The sequence below is a fragment of the Python bivittatus genome, unplaced genomic scaffold, assembly GCF_059951505.1.
Source record: "Python bivittatus isolate LINGU-HERP-01145 unplaced genomic scaffold, Pbiv_v1 ctg000320_np1212, whole genome shotgun sequence".
In the NCBI taxonomy this organism is placed as follows: domain Eukaryota; kingdom Metazoa; phylum Chordata; class Lepidosauria; order Squamata; family Pythonidae; genus Python; species Python bivittatus.
The window spans coordinates 1,333,472-1,347,833 of NW_028277052.1; the positions used below are offsets into that span (position 1 = coordinate 1,333,472).

Here is a 14,362-nt window from a genome sequence, read left to right on the forward strand (position 1 = left end):
GATGGAAATCAAATCTTAATGACTTTAATTTGCTATGAGCTCTGGGTTGATGAAAAAATATGGAGAATGTTTCCTGCAGATTTTTTTTTCTCCCTGCAGTAGTCATTCGTTTTGGTTTGATAGCATTATGAAAGATTTGACTGCTGGTTCTGCAGGCTTGTGCTGAAGAAATTGTTTTCTCTTTGTTTGTGAGCAATTAGCAACACACAACTTGCAATGCATTGGGATCAAACCAAAGCTCCAGACCAGCATGCTAACACGGACCAGCGGGTTCTGTCCAGAAGTTCACAAGTGGGAGATGGTCCTCATTCCCGTATTAGGTTCCTGAGGTCAAGTGGTTCTTTGTGTATTATTTCAGAGAGGCGGAGTTCTACAAGCATCTAATTTGATTGGCATAGCTGGATTCTACCCTTAACCATCGTGGTTAATAGGCGTCAAAAGTCTAATCCCCTATGGGGAGCATCCCAAAAGTCCTGTGAGAAGGAAGGGAGGGCTTCTCTTTGCTCACTTGGCAGTTCTGGGCTGGAATGTCCCCGCTAGACAGGCAAATGTCCGTTCACAACAGTTGAGCTGCACTGAACTCTGGTTCTGTCCACAGTCAATCCATAACATAAAATTGGGGATTAAAGGGTATGGTTGTGGTTAATTCTGTTTATATACCTCCAGATCAGCAGAGACTCAAGGTGCTTTGCATACAATTGACAAAAACATCCATAATAGTTAAAACATGCAATGGGTCTAAATCCATTCTAGAATTAACCTGATATACTTTTGCAGCTGGCTGTTCAGTTTCTTAAATTTTCAGCTAGCTAGTTAGCTCCTATGTTTGTCGTGGAGAAGTGAACTTTGAATTCCTGGGGTAAAATATGGGTATGCAGAAGTATGTTCCTGGTTTCCTTGGCTGACTCTGTAAAACCTACCTGAAATTCTGTGGGTGTTTTATTTCTAACAGGAAAAAGAAAAGAGACTTAGTTTTTGGCCCTTCTCTAAGTGAGCAGATGCCCACACATTTAACAAACCCACGAGCTGAGAACCAGGGTGTGGTTAAGTTGCTGGGCCAGGAGTGGGGAAACCCAGGCTCTAGTCCACCCTCAGCCACAGAAGTGCTCAGTTTAGACCAATCGCTCTGTCTCATCCCAACAGGGGTCTTGTTGTGGGGCAGTAGGAGGATGGAGCACAACGTAGGCTTCCTTGAGCTTCTGTGCAAAAGGTGGGATACCACTCAAAGAAACAAGCAACAACCAATTAGTTCATTAGTGGACAGGGCCTCCCGTGGGCTGGGCTAGAACATAGTTTAACGGGGCGGGGGCAACAACATGTTGGTTGGCATCTCTGTCAAGAAAGAGGTTTCTCCTTTATCCAGAAAACTGCATGGCAGGAGAGGCGGCCCTTGGCTACACATGGCTTGCCAGTGGCTTGACTTGCTTTTCACCTTCCACCAGTGGAGATTGCCCCATGCAGCAGCCTCCCAATGGATCGTAGCAGTGGCAAAACTGGGAGGCCAGCTCTTCGTGCCTTTCGGCACGTGCTGCTTTAATGCAGGGGCTGCAAGCAACTTGGTGGTGGTGGGAGGGTTGGGGACCTTGTTTTTTTAAACCTGCTCAGGCGTGCGCAGACCAAGTGGGAACACCGTCCAAACTCCCAGTGCCTTTGTTCATTTTTGTCTGCGCAAGTACCACGAACTTGGAGAACCCCTGTGATTTTTCGATTAAAATGGAATAATGAAAAGTGATATGTTTCTTTCTTTTCCCCAGTCTAATACTAGTGAAGCCATTTGGTTTATTCATGGGGAGACCACATTATTTCATCTACCATTTGGGGGGAGTGCCAAGCCGCAAAATTGGAGACTCCCTGCCCTTGCCTGGCAGGCGCAGCTGAGATGCGGAGTCCAGTTCTCCAAAGGAGCAGGGAGGAAGTTTGGCCCCTCTTGGCGAAATGCCGCCTGGCCAAGGAGAGGCGATGAGTGCTCGATGTCCTTTGTTCTGGGCCTTTGACTTCAGCAGCATCCCCTGCTCTTTTTAACGTAGGGTCTGGAAACGTGTCATCGAGCGAAGCCCCTCTGGGTCGCTTTTTAGGCAAACCTCTTGTGCAGATTTTTCCCTCGACTGCTCAGCACCCGCCTGCTGCCAGCAAAGGGCAACACTGGTTCGGATTCGTGAATCAGGCTGGGTTTGGCACGGGCTCAGCTGGGCGGCAGGACTCCATGGGCCGCCTCTGATCTCAGAAGCTAAGCAGGAGGGGGAGCACCTGGGTGTTTCAGGGCTGCGGGGTGGGCTGGGTGGCCCTCTGTCTGTCTGTCTGTCTGTCTGTCAGTCAGAAAAAGTCCATGGCGGACTACTCCATAGGATGCCGAGAAACCCATCTAGATAAGTAGCCAGGGACAGGGCATGGCTTGAAGGTGGCTTTATTTCGGGGACGGGGAGAGAGGCTTCGGCATGGAGGCAGCCTGGTGCCAACCACTTCCCAGCTTTTTGCACTTGATAAAACGGCTGAATTGATGCGGGGATTCTCCACCCCTCTGCGGTGAAAGAAGCTGATGGGTGCCCTGAAAAGCTGTCCCTTGATGTTGGCTCCATCCAGCCCCCTGCCATCCAGCGGAGGGGCAGCGATGCCGTCCGTAAGGGGGGCGTTAAACATTCCTGGGATTCCCCAGGCAATTGCCACAGCCGCGTTTCCCAGCCAAATGGGGGAGGCAGGCTTTCCAGAAGGAAGGGGACGACGCGCGAGGCCGTTGATAGGCAGGGCTGTTTCTGCCGGAAGTGCACAGTCGGCCCTTCCATAAACACCAGGAATAAAGAGGAACGTATTGGATGGGGAAACGCATTTCCAGAAAGGTCTCCGTTCTGCAGAAAAGAAGTGAGGCCCAGGAAACAAAGGCTGCAGTTCCTGAAAGGAAAGCTACCCCAGATCCTGGCCTTTTTCCCATCGTGCCAACACCCTCGAGGGCCCAGCGGTGGCGGGCGTCGAAGGGTTCTGCAGAAGGGCCTCCATTTCCGTCCTTGGGCTGCCTTGCCCTCCATCCGTGCTTGGCTGCACCTCCATGAGTGGCTTGTTGGAATGGCTCGGTTCATAGAGCTGGAGTTCTTGCTGCTTTCAAAGGGGCCTGTTTTGCTGCGCCCAGGTTGCTGCTTAAGTGTGAAAATCGAGGGCAACAAGCTGCTCTGCTCTGGCACACACACCCACAAAATCCATGCACACTTACAAAGATGTATTTTAGATTTCTCTTTTTACCCAAACCCTCCCTGGAGAAATCTGGGGTAAATGGTTTTCTTTGGTTTGTTCTCCTCCCTTGCCCCCTCCTTTAATGAATATGTATTTAATCTGTGGGATTGATTGATTGATTGATTGATTGATTTCATTCTGATGTTTGTCATCCCCTTTGAAATGGGTTTGCATAGGAAGTGATAGGAAATATACATTTTGAAGAATATAATTACTGCATTGTGCCTGTACTGCCAGCCACTTTCAGCACGAGCTTGGACGAATCTTGGCAGAACAACCTCATTTGCTGCGCTCATTCTCAGGGCTTGGTTTGGGGAAGAATCAAGGTAGAGCAGCAGGAGTGATTAACAGCAAGAAGGTAGGACAGTGCTGTCCATCTGAACCAGCAAGTCAGGGACAAATCTTTGTGGAGATGAAATATTATGAGCAAGGGGTTCAGTTAGTTAGCCATGGGACTCCATGCACCGGTCTTCAATTCACCGTTAATGTGCTGCTTTCCCAGGAATCTCTGTGACATTCTGACTTCGCACCCGTGCTGAGCATCAGTCGTGGGATACCAACTGCTAAAATGCTGGTTCACACAAGGCCCCAAGCCAACCCCCTGCTCCCTGGGTGAGGCCAGCCAAGAACCAGCTCTGTTAAGGCTGACATCTGCTTTTCTTTTTCTTTAACCTCTCAAGGCGATGGGCAGAACTTGGTGACAGAAGATGTGACTGTGGTAGAGGGAGAGGTTGCCACCATCAGTTGCAGAGTCAAGAACAGCGATGACTCCGTGATTCAGCTCTTGAATCCCAACAGGCAGACCATTTATTTCAGAGACTTCAGACGTGAGTTTAATGCCAGTAGCAACCCTTTTCATCCTGGTAACTTGGGGGAAGGATTTGGAAGGGCTAGGAGGTTTCTCTCGCCCTTTGGCTGCCTGGATCAGCGTTCTTGGTGAATTGGCACCTTGGTCCTTTTGCTGGGGTTGATGGTTTAGATGCCGCACCTCTTGTCCTCTCCCCGTGTCTTGCTTGCAGTCTCTGGATGGTCCAGCCAGGAAAGAACCCGCACTCCATTGTTGGCAGCCAGTATACTAGCCTATTCCTACAACTTGTGTGCAAAACAAGAAGAGTGGGAAGGGGGATAAGCTGGAGGAAGCAATTACAAGCACTTGTTAAGGGCATGTGTTTATTTATCTTGATTGGCAAGAAAGAGTGCTGCTTAAATCCAAATTGCAGTAGAATAGTAGCCAATAACAGAACGTGGGAAAGAGGGAACAGTTGCCTTCGCCCATCAGAACCAATGGCACCACCCCTTCAAGCTGTGGATTTTTTCTGTGTGCTCTTGGCCTCATCCATTGCTGATTCCCATTGTCTCTTTCTTCTGCAGCCTTGAAGGACAGCAGGTTTCAGTTAGTGAATTTCTCGAGCAGCGAGCTCAGAGTGTCACTGACAAACGTCTCAATTTCGGATGAAGGAAGATACTTCTGCCAGCTCTACACGGACCCCCCACAAGAATACTACATGACCATTACGGTGCTCGGTAAGAATCCCACTCTCCATCTTCAGCTCCTTTGGAGGCCACAGAGAGGCAGGTGGAGAAAGCAGATTCTTAAATGGTTAGGTTCAGCGCTTTCTTTGTATCCCTTCCACCTTCTGCACAAACTTTGAAGTAAATCCTCACTGTTTACGTCATATTCTGAAATCCGTGTCCCCATGTCTATGGGGTTAGGATGGATGTGACAAAAGTTGAAACTGGAAGAAAGAGCCAAAGTATAATTTAGGGCCAAGATCTAGAGAAAATGGGAAGAAAATGCATCCTCCTCCACCCTGAAAGAATGTGCCATTTAATGGCGCACACCAAGTTTTCTCTGAAGGAGCACATCGGCCATGCCCTTGCATCTCCAGGCAAGCAATTCTGTGTAGCAGTTTCTGGACTGGGACTTAGAAATACCGTCTGTGGTCCTAATAGAGACCGCAGTGAATCTGTTCCCCAACAGCATGTGGAAAACAAATGGCCGTTTCTGAAGCTAGAGGAGGAATGAAGAGAAGAGGGCGACCCCAGAATGTTTTCAAAGAAGCTCTTGTAATTAGCCTAGTATGAGTGGTCTGGAAGGCTCTTTTGGCTTCCCAAGCAAAGGCAAGAGGCTCCAGTCATCTTTGTGTTCCCCCAGACCTTTAGCTCTGTAAGCCCAGAAGCCAAACCTCTGTCAACACATACTCTGCAAGTTAAATATATTACCCAGTTCAGGTGATACAATCATCTAAGTGCCCCACTGCTACATTTTGAACCTGTTTATTTTAAGAAAACTTAAAACTTACAGTCAGGTGTGGAAAGCAGGTATTCTGTCTGAAGGCAGCCCACTCCAGCTCTGGACCCATTGAAGATGCTCCTATGAATCTGTCCTGATTAACTGGCCCTTTTACTCCCTCTGCACTATACCCCTGAGACCCCGCCACCTTGTGAAAGTTGGCATAAAAGTTGAGATGGGAGATGCAATAATTCTACAGTGGAGAATTATTTTTTTGCTGGACTAAAGACCTACCAGAGTCTTTTTTCCCTTCTCTTTGACAAATGCCAACATTGTGTTTGTGTGGTCCCCATTTGGTGCATTTCAGCATCAAGCAAAGTATTTTAACGAGCAAAACAAGCATTTCAGATTGGGCTGGAGCCAAGCAGAAGCTTTAGCCCATCCTGGCAATATCCGTATGCCTCCCCTCCTCCTTCTCCCGAGAGGCCTCTGGTGGGCTAAGCAAGACTAGCCCTATGTTTGCCACCCAGCCAGCTGGTGAGATTGTCCTCCCAGTGTGTCATCCGATTACTCATAGTTCCACAGAGTAACAGTGGGCTGAGCAAATCCATCAATCATAGTTACGAATTCTGCAAGAGCCCTGGCTTCTGATTATGGACGTCTCCTAAGATTCTGGTAATGAGAGAGCTTGAATTGCAAGAAGAAATCTCAAAGTGGGATTGCACCTGTTGATTAGTTACACGGGTTCTCCTCTCCTTCTGCATTTCATGAGGTTCAGTTCTCAGTTTGATAATATATTATGAAAATTTAAAATTAGCCTGCAGTATGAATTTCAAATTTGGCTACCTTCAGCCTTGAGAATTCCTTCCTAGCATGGCTTCACTGCCATCCCTTCTTTTCCTGTGGGGCTCAGATTTGAGATCTGGGGAGGGGTGTGCATTTTCAGTGGCTTTTCTCCCGCTGCTCCTTTCCCTTCCTGGACTCTAGTTCAGCAAGATTGTCGTCTCCCGTAGTGCAGAGCATCTTTTGGAATACCACACATGCTAAATATCCCCCACCCCACCCCCCGTGAGTAGCTCTGGCATTTCTGGGGAGAGAGAAAATATTTCCTTCCAGCTGCTCTGAGATACCATGTCAGCCTTGTCCAACCCAGAAGGTGAAAAGTGCCAACTTTTTTTGCTTTTTGAACCACAAAATCATTTTCAGAATGTAGTTCATACACCATTGCTCCTCTGCTGGGGAACCACAACCCCATCCATATTATTCATAGCTGAGTCACTCAACTGCCTCATCAGAACAAATTGTACCCAAAAAGGCCGCTTATTCGCAACAACATAAATTTAAATCTTAGTTTCAGAGCTTTGTTAAATGCCAGCAATCATCTATTAATGCCGGGATCGTTGATTAAAAAGTAGAAGATAGGCATCTCTTCGGTCCCCTCCCTTTCCCCCTCCTCTACGATTGTAAGGCCTCTTACAGATGTTTCGGTAGGTTTGCGATTCTCTAGTTATGCCTCAGATTATCTCCAGCTCAAGACACGGCTGGATTTGTTTCATCCCTCTGGGTTTAGATTTCACTAATGTGACGAACCTGCACAGAATGTAAGCTGGAAGAGAAAGGAAAACCACCCTCTCGGCAAAAATGTTCTCTGATTCAATAACATCTCATTTGCACCTGGCCTCCCTTTGCAGTTGACAAGGTTGGGGCCATCTCTGAGGTTTTGGGGGGTATAGTAATTTTATTAAACATTGCAATTAAAGGTTAGAACTAGTACAAACTAAAAAAAAATAAAGGAATAAAAAGGAAAAATAGAAAGTGCAGAAAAGAGAACGAAAAGAAATATACAAAGAAATGACTTCCCTCTTCATTACAACAGGTATAAGCAATTTTAGTCACTTTTCACCTTCTCTTAAAATACAGCCAATGATCTCTTCTTCCCATATCCCGTCTCTTACCTATAAACAAATCCTTAAAGCCTCGTCATTCAGTCCTGATCAGCAAAAGTCCATTAAGGGTTACCAGAGATAACAACATATCTATTTTAACCTGGATCAGGTGAACAAACTTTATATTCCTTCCTTTTAGTTTTAACAATCTTGATCTTTAGCCCCTTCAAATGATGTCCTAGAACTTGATTTCTTTTCATTTGTTCCTTCGTCCCTTCTCACAAAATTCTTCAAAGCTTTAACAAGTCTCTTTTGTAAATCCAATATAGGAAAGTTATCTAGGTCACTCTTTTGCTTTGTTATTTGTATATCCCTTTTAATTATTAAAACATCAGCTGGCTCCATTTGTATATCCAGTGTAGGATCTTTTTCCATGTCATTCTTGTAGCCTGTCATTTTTAAATTCACTTTCAGTTCAGTCACAGTCTTGTCCAGTAAAACTTGTTCCTCTTCCATATTATCTTTTAAACACAGACACCCTTAAAATTAACTTCTGGGTTCATTGTTCAAAAATATCCTTCAATATTTGATGTTGTTAAGTCAAATTTAAGTGTTCTCCTTTAATTGTAATATTTAGTTCCTTCTGGTTCCTTCTAGCGTCCAACCTTCAAAGTCTTATCCTTTTTTTTTTTTAAAGAGAATTCAAAACAACAGCATTTTCCCATGGGACAGATTCTTATAATTAATTCCAAAATGTTATTTCAAATCCATCTGGACCCTTAGTTCGTTTGTAACTTTCCAAAATCAAAGTGCTTAAATTTTTTTTAAGTCCTTAAACTTGTATTTAAAACTTCTTTCACTAAGAATTGAAGGAAAGTCGCCCAGTGCTGTAAAACCTGTTGATCCAAAGTTCCTAATAGCTAAAAAGCAGTTAACAAGCTATTTCTGAAAGTGGTTAGAAAAGGAAGTATGTGAACCCAGCGTCCTTTTGAAGGCATCAGTCATGGTTTGAGCAAAAAGAAGGCAATGATTCCCTTGTCTCCCAGAGCTCTGAACCCGCTGGAGACTGCTGTCTTGTGGTCTCTTGTGAGGAGCAGCTATATGGGCAATGTCAAGTCCTCTCCTTGTCCAGAGAGGAGTTACAAAGAGCCGGTCTTCATTCTGCCGTGGTCACCATTTGTTCCCCAGAAGAGGTTTTGGGTTTTTTAGGAAAGAGATCATCCTTCTCCTGTCACTCAGCCTCCTGCATCCCACTAGAATATGTAATTTTGTTATTTATTTGGGGATAGTAAAAATGGAGGATTGATGCTCTAGAGATATCAAAGAGCAGGAAGGTGTTCCAAAGATGCAGGTAAGAGCTGCTTTTGGTGTTAAAAACCTTTTAAGGTTTCTTGATGATGCCTTGTTGGATTCCACGTCACTGAGATTGTCTGCATTTGTGTTTTTAAAATGTTTTGTTCTAGTCCCGCCACGTAACCTGAGGATTGAATCCCAGAAGGACACTGCAGTAGAAGGAGAAGAGATTGAGCTGAATTGCACGTCCATGGCCAGCCGGCCAGCCACGATGATCAAATGGTTCAAAGGCAGCAAGGAGCTATTTGGTAGATCCACCCCACTTCCCCCACCCATCAACTTAATGGTGTAGATTTAGAGGTGCCTTAGCCTTGTGAAGATGAGGATGATATGTGACCTAATCTCAAATGTCAATGCTGGGTCTGGTATGGCTTCTGCTAATCACCTTGATTTTATATGCCAAGGAATACAGGATTGACTCATATTGTTAGCTTCCTACTTGAGAGCCAATAATCAAAACATCCGAGGACAACTTTTATATCCTCACAGCCTGCATTTGGGCAGCTCACCCAAAGTGTCCTTGATCCACCAACCCACCCTTTTACTTACAGTGCTGAAGAATGATCAGAACAGTCCATTGCAAATGGCCCTTTCCTTTTGCAGTCCTACTGCAAAACATGTGGTCCTTAAGCAGAGGCTCACCATTCCCACCTTGGAACGACTGGAAGCATGGCACTTGGGCCTCCACCTGTTTGGACTTGGGCTTCCTCCTTTCCCTTCTCTGCAGTGCACTTGGTGGCCTTGGCAGTCTTGGGTTGCTCCTCTCCTGCTGTGCTGAAGTGCCCATCTTTGGCCTCCTTCGAGTGGCGACTTCCCCTGCAGGGACACATGTATTACTGAGATTGCAGTTGCCTCCCCACCAGTATCCCCATCTGCCGCTCCACCCAAAGTGCTGCTTCTCCCTTCAGTGCTGTCCTAGGTGTCTGCTCTGAGTTGCCTAAGGTTCCCCAGCCCCTGTGGCCAGTTGGATTGTTGGGAGGCTCCTTCACCCTCCCTGAGCTGTTGAAGTGGATATTGCTGAGCTTCTGAAAGCAGGATATTGGCCATGCTCTGGGGGAGAGAGAGAGAGAGAGGGAGAGAGAGAGGGAGAGAGAGAGAGAGAGAGGGAGAGAGAGAGAGAGAGAGAGAGATGCCTATGTGGGAGCGAGGATGATTTTTGGAAGTCCTAAAAAGATCTACCACTTTGTCAAGTTTTTCTTTTCCTTGACAAAGTTTCACAGTAGAATAGGCTGCCATTGGTGGGATAAGTTGCCCTTCCAGCCCTGTGAGCTGACAGGGGGAAATAATTTCATCTTCCCTTCCCTTCATATGTGTCCCCACATAGAGTAGCTGGCCTCATTTTTTTTTTTTTAACCTCTGAACAGGAAGTGAAGAGGAAGTCTTCTCATCCCAAGCAAGGGTCCATTTTTTAGCTGTTGCTTTCTAAGTCCTTGGGTATCTCTCCTTTCTGATGAACTTCTGGAACATTCAGAAGTATTTGATCCCAGACACACTAGATCAAATAATAATTTCATTAACCATTCTGAAGTAGTAGGATTCCAGCCATCCTTCAGTAGTGCTGACTGTGAAATAAGTCACGGCTTCTGGAAATATTGTGCCAATCTTCTAACTCTTGAGTGTTCATGAAGGCCAGCTGGGTCATTAAGGATAAGCACAGATTTGAAAACATCCCCAAATTGTCCTTTATGGTCCTTTATGGACAATCCAATCCCACCCAGAGCCAGTGGAAAGCCACCTCTCAGCTCAGACATAGAACTCCCACAAGTTCCCTCCTAGGAAAAAAGACAGGTGCTGATTTGTCTGTCAGCCTCCCTGTAGACCTCTGGCAGAGGACACCACATCCCTTGCTATCTGATGCACCTCCTTCTAAAGCCCTAGGTCACGTGTAGTTTCATATAGATGCTAAGTCAGCATTGGGAAATGAAATACAATCTTTGCCATCACCTGGTCCTTCAGAGTTTGATCACTGTCCCCCTCACATTTATTTTACTTATTTGCATTGTGTTCAATGCTGTTTTTCTTGCTCAAACAAGAGACTTCCCAAGTGTTTCAACTGTGTAAAACGAGCAAAGATTCCCATCCTTTCCTCTGCTTCAGAGCCCTGGCTATTTCTGTGGGGCCATCTCACCCTCCCTGTCAGCATTTTAGCTGAGAAGAGCCACATCACCCCTGAAAATAAATTGATCCCCACCCACAACAGTGTCACGAAGGGCCAGGTAGATGCCCCCATGCCCACCAACCCACACAATAAGCAAACACTCTGACTTCCAGGATAACATCTACTGAAGGCGGCTATCACTGGACTTCCCTCTAAATGTGACAAAGGAAGTATAGCAGCCCATCTACAGTTGTAATGCAAGGGGTGCGGCTTTTCTAATTAGACATTTCTGTTGATCTTGCCTGCCGAGACGGTGTGACAGCCCCCTTCCAGACCAGGAAGCTATAAGGCAGCCAGTGGCGCTTCCCTCCTCCATGGGGGGGCCCTACCCTTTTCTCCCTTTATCGCAGCCCTCCTCATGTTCTGCCCTTCTCTATCCCCTTCCTTTTGGCAGGAAGCCCTGTGGGATGTCTCCGTTTCCACCCGCTGCCACTGCATTTTTCTGGTCTTCAATAGTACCCATGCTTAAATATTTTAATTACTACTTTTAATTATGTAAATCCATGGAGTCACTTTCCCTCTTAATTATTGATGATGGCTTTTGGCAGTGGCATCAGAGGAAGAGGGTAGAGGATTTTTGGCTCCATTGACTTGAGTGTTTGGAAGGCATCCTGGAATCCTAATCCTCACTGTTGAGTGTTGTAGATTTTGTTTAATAACACGAAGCGAAGGTGGGATCTCCCTTGCCTTTGAACCTGGAGGCCAGTAAGAGTGCAAGCTTGCCGGCGTCATTTTTCTGGTAGGGAAATTTCATGATCGCAGAATTCAGTCTTTTCTCTCTCTTTCACTGAAGCCTCCATTCATGCAGGTGGGCAAATAAAATGCTTACACGGGAGTAGCGTCTACCCCTAGGCAACTGCTTTGGCCATCTATGCCTTTGGAATGCGCAAGTGGGTGACAGCACAAGATGGGCTGTGCAAGGCCACGAGATGTTCTGTGAGACACTGGGGGCTCTGAAGAGAGGAGGAGCATATTCCCAGCTGGATTTTTTTCCAAACGGTGAAAACGTGGGGTAGTCGCAAGATAGGGCCAGGGCAGAGGAGTACAGCAGGCAGTGAGGTGGGTCATGTGCGGTCCTTTGCAGCTTACCTGCTCTCTTGTCTCCCTGTTCTCCCCTGTTCTGCAGGCAAGACAGAAGTGGAGCAGTGGTCAGACATGTACACAGTGACCAGCCAGCTCTTGCTAAAGGTCAAGCGGGAGGATGATGGGGTCCCAGTTGTCTGTCAGGTAGACCATCCTGCCGTTAAAGACTTGCAGACCAAGTACTACCTTGATGTAATGTGTGAGTACCAAGATCACAAGCTCTCCACTGTATACCTATTTGCTGTTTATGTATGGCTTTCTTAAATTGGACATTCAGGGTATTGAATGTTAGTTTAAAGCTTTTCCTGCAGTTTTTTCATGCCTCTTTTGAAAAAGTTCTGCTGTCCAATCTTGGACGAATCATACAAACCTGTCTCTGAAATGTTTTAACGCAGATGTCTGATTTCCACGAGCTGGTGCCTTCCAGGTGTTCTGGGACTACACTTTCCAGGAACCCCAGCCATAGGGCCGTGTTGGCTAGAATGTCTGAGGTTCAGTCCAGTAACATCTGGAGGATACCAGCTTAAGTAAGACTAGAGGTTCAGTATATTTGTATGGATCTCCACAAAGCCCTGAGATCCTGAATAAACCTTTGGAGTACTCGTTGGAGACGAGTCCTAATGCAGTTGAGGTCCTCCAGTTGTGTTGGAACACGATTCCTGTGATGCCTGCCCATTGCGGCTCTTCAGTTCCTCATTATATCTTGAGACCACAGTTTTGACCTCGGCCTCAGTGAGTTCAATTCTCATCTCAGCCAGTGCCCCGGCAGCCTTTGAGCGGGCCGTTCTGGGCCATTTCGGACATCAAGCAGCAGCAAGTTGGCACATGAGCAGCAACCCTTCCAGAGACCGTGCCAAGGCTGGCATGGCTCCTTGATGGGACACACTCCTCCAACCAACTGCTCTTCCCATTTATGCTGTTTTTCCCCCCGAATCTTTGGCTGTCACTATTGCCCAATGCAGAAATGCTGTATAACCATGCATCCTATAAATATTGTTATTACAGGATAACTTTCTGCAAATCCCACAAAGTTAAATTACTGGTTTGGCACTGAGCTGTGTCTTCCTGTTTCAGGCAGTTAGAAGACCAGAGGGTGGTAGAAAATATCTGGACCCCTGCGTATGGTTCCTTTTGCTGCTTACATTGAAATAGTGCCCAGAATTGTGGCAGCAATGAATGGCATCTGAAGGGTCGGAATGCCACCCGTCCCGTATTAATGCCATTCAGATGCAGTGCCATATGAAGCATGGAAGAATTCGTGGCTAAGCAGGCAGACACTTTCATAAAGGAGCCAGAACTATTGCAGGGGACTGGGAGATGATCCAAAATGTCTTTTCTGTCTTTTGTGCTTGCAACTCAACCGTGACGTTATACAAAGAACCTCCCCCCATGTTAATTTATTTCTTCTACTTCATTATGTTGTTCCATTATGAGCTTACGATTACGATTTGCTTACGATTTCCATATCGCCCAAAAGTATTGGGGAAGTAACATCCCTACAATGGGAAAACAAAAACCATCAGATATTGCCTAAATTGGCAGGTTGTGGCAGTCTAGTCACTGTGCTGATGTGTAATTCATTTATGCAAACGTTATGTCCATTAGCATTTCTTGTCGAGCTCTGTTAACTTTAATAATTTATTAGCACCTTGGTTAGGTCTGATCGGAAGAGCCTCCACATGCACGCAGATACTTACCTACCTGTGTCAGTACGCACAACAGAGTTTCCTTGGGAAATGATCAGGACCTCCATTCCTCCAATGCCAGTGAGAATTGTGCAAGGGAACTCCCAGGGGCTTCCTCTCAAAGAGCAACAAGCAAGAGTGTCACAGGCATGCCTTTATTTATTTACCAGGATCCAGTCAGAACATTTTTGAAGTCAAAGATGTCTTGGGCTGTTCTGTTAGTGGAGAAACGGTGATATTCGAATATTGCAGGACTTTCTCTCTAATTGATGTCTTAACTGAACCAAACAGGTGTCCCTCTTTTGGCACTCCAATGCCATGGCAGCTTAGAGAAAAGCTGAGCTCACTTGTCTGTTGCTTGATGTCCAAATGACTGCATCCCCTGATTTCCTACCAGCTGCTCAGAAAAATAACACTTGTAAAAATCAGGCACAGCCATCACACATTCTCAATAGCTTGCCGGACTCTGGGATTTGCAACCACAGCCTAGAGCTGGGCTTGCTGTTGCCACTTTGCACATGTCAGATGACCACCCTGTTGTCACCAAGCCTGCAGAGCCCAAAATGCCAAGCCAGGAGACTCTTAATGTTGGGACTGCAGGGCTGCATCAAAAGTTCTGTTCCCAATTGGCAGCTGGAGAGAGAGACTCTGGTGGAAGAGGACACTAAAGATCCTGAACATCAGTTGTCCCTGCATGTCTCATGTGCGACCTGATCCAACCATTCCTTTTCTGTTTGATCAA

At 46.2% G+C, this 14,362-nt stretch overlaps 1 protein-coding gene across 12 annotated transcripts in view; it reads left to right on the forward strand.

Moving 5' to 3' along the window:
- CADM1 (cell adhesion molecule 1) overlaps positions 1-14,362 on the forward strand; it is a 221,722-nt gene that overhangs the window by 158,766 nt on the left and 48,594 nt on the right. For all 12 annotated transcript variants that reach the window (XM_088138885.1, XM_088138882.1, XM_088138884.1 and 9 more), the window contains exons 2-5: positions 3,903-4,049; positions 4,594-4,746; positions 8,805-8,942; positions 11,979-12,134. In XM_088138885.1, the coding sequence (XP_087995011.1) occupies positions 3,903-4,049; positions 4,594-4,746; positions 8,805-8,942; positions 11,979-12,134 (594 nt within the window). The remainder of the gene's footprint in view (positions 1-3,902; positions 4,050-4,593; positions 4,747-8,804; positions 8,943-11,978; positions 12,135-14,362) is intronic.